Source organism: Echinops telfairi, unplaced genomic scaffold (assembly GCF_000313985.2).
Source record: "Echinops telfairi isolate 266 unplaced genomic scaffold, ASM31398v2 ScPeMD7_1;HRSCAF=3_0, whole genome shotgun sequence".
Lineage (NCBI taxonomy): Eukaryota > Metazoa > Chordata > Mammalia > Afrosoricida > Tenrecidae > Echinops > Echinops telfairi.
Window position 1 is genome coordinate 93,103,522 of NW_022103896.1, and position 2,345 is coordinate 93,105,866.

Sequence of the window (2,345 nt, forward strand, 5' to 3'; positions counted from 1 at the left end):
GACCTCTTTAAAGTATTGAAAAGCAAGGATAGTACTTTGAGAACCCAAGGTGTGCCTGGCCCAAGCCATGGTATTTTCAATTGCCTCATATGCATGCGAAAGTTGGACATTGAATAAAGAAGACCAAAGAAGAATTGATGCATTTGCATATGGTGCTGAAGATGACATTGAAAATACCATGGGCTACTAAAAAACAAACAAGCCTGTCTTGGAGAAACTACAGGCAGAATGCTCCTTATAGGCAAAGGTGGTGAAACTTTGTGTCATGTACTTTGGGCATGTTGTCAGGACAGACCAGTTCCTGGAGAATGACAGTGCTTGGTAAAGTAGTGGTCAGTGTAAAAGAGGAAGAACTTCAACAAGATGGCTACGCTGATGAGCTCAAACTGAGAACAATTGTGGGGATGGCACAGGACTGGGCAGTGTTTCCTTCTGTTAGACATGAGTCACTATGATTCGGGGAGACCTGATGGCACCTGACAACACTCCATGAGCTTGCAGCCTTCTATCTCACATTCCCACCTTGGTTTACCGGCCAGTTTTGCCATGTGAGTGGGAAGAAGCCTTCTGACTGATGTCTGACCCCCAACTTGATCCTTGCCAGCCTCTTCAACTTTGTGAGCAATTTCCTGGAGAGAAATCTCTCTCTTTTGGAGAGAGAAAAATTTATATATAGACATAAACAGAGAGCTATGTAGATTTGAATTTTATAAATCTAGTTTGTTTTTCTTCTCTAAATAACTCATCCTAGGATGGTTGCCCCCAAAAAGTAAGACATTGGAATGAAGAATGGCTACAACTTAACCTTCTCTTGCTCTCCCCCATCCACAACCTTCCGGAGCCCTTTGTGATGTCTGGATTTTAAAGCTGGAGTGATGAGGTCACAGTTCTGTGATGCAGACCCGGTAGCGCCCAGTTACTTGAAAGAAGCAGTTTAACTGTGACCATGGAGAATTACTTCTTTCCTCTGAAACGCTTTAGTGCTACCTGGATCAGCTCCAGCTCCACTTCCTGGGTCATTGAGACCATCCTGGGCTTCCTGTGTGGAGTGGGGCTCTTCCTCCTATTACTCCCCTACCTCCAGAGTAATCCATCCCACTCAACGCCTAAGAAAGATATAAATAACAAAAAGGTATGAAACCTTTGGCCTCAATAAAGGCTCTATTTTCCTATTTCCTTTTTCCCAATCAGATAGGCTCTTGAGGTGGGAAACTTCAGGAACAAATAGAATACTAACTACTCTACTTAAAATAGTCCAGATAGTATTGGGCACTATGATTTCTACCTGAAGACCTAAAGCGACCTACGGTGTATGGTAGAAGACCCCAAAGAAAATCTGAAACACAGTGAGCCACTGGACAAGGACTAGATTCCTAAGTATTTGGGAGGTCAGAGACCTCAGCACTGGATCATAAGTCACCTTCCTGTGTTAGGTATTTCTGAGCCAGAACTTTCCTTTGGGTGAGGGCTGATCTGAAAATTGCTGCTGGCCCTGAGAACCTCTAATTGGGGGGTGGAGCAGAGGTCTGGCTTTGGGAACCAGAATCTTTTCCTGATAGCACAGAGACACCTATAGGTCTGAGTTTGTTACCTTGTGAGCAGAGGAATGGTGACTGAAGGAATTCAAGCTAGTCTCACATAGAAAATATTTTTTTGTGTTTCTAAAGAAGGAAAACAGAAAATGTTTTTTATCCACTGTGTTGTAGTTGTTAGGTGCCAGCCAGTTGGTTCTGACTCACAATGTGACCTTATGTACAACAGAACGAAATACTGCCTGGCCCTGCTTCATCCTCATCGTTGTTCCTATGTCTGAACCTATTGTAGCCACCATGTCAATCCATCTCCTTAAGGATCTTCCTCTCCTTCACTGTTCTTCCACTTTACCTAACAGTGTCCTTCTCCAGGGCGTGGTCTCTCCTGACCACATGCCCACAGTATGTAAGACAAAGTCTTGCCATCTTTGCCTCTGAGGCGCAGTATGGCTTGGCTTCTTTCAAAACAGATCAGCTTGTCTTTTCAGTAGCCCACGGTACTTTCAAGATTCTTTCCCAGCACGACAACTCAAATGTATCATGTGTTCTGAGGTCTTCTTTGTTCAATGTCCAACTTTCATTTGTGAATGAAGTGATTGAAAAGACCATGGCTAGGGAACAACAAGTAATCTAAAATCTATGGCAAGAAGGGTAGAGGATGCCGGACAGGACTTGGGGCAACGTTGCTGAGAAGAATTACTGAAACCCAAATGAAGACTAAACATGATAGTGGTGCAAGAGGAAAGTAAAAGGAAATAGAGGAAAGAACTAGGAGGCAAAGGACATTTATGGAGGTCTAAATACAGACATGTA

General features: G+C 43.5%; 2 protein-coding genes across 2 annotated transcripts in view; one reads left to right on the forward strand and one right to left on the reverse strand.

Moving 5' to 3' along the window:
• Positions 1-2,345, reverse strand: part of LOC101664179 (zinc finger protein OZF-like) — a 111,550-nt gene that overhangs the window by 34,868 nt on the left and 74,337 nt on the right. The gene's annotated exons all lie outside the window — the stretch shown is intronic.
• Positions 947-2,345, forward strand: part of LOC101664497 (spermatogenesis-associated protein 31A6) — a 14,324-nt gene continuing 12,925 nt past the window's right edge. Inside the window, exon 1 of the mRNA XM_045294737.1 lies at positions 947-1,132. Coding sequence (XP_045150672.1) covers positions 947-1,132 — 186 coding nt within the window. The remainder of the gene's footprint in view (positions 1,133-2,345) is intronic.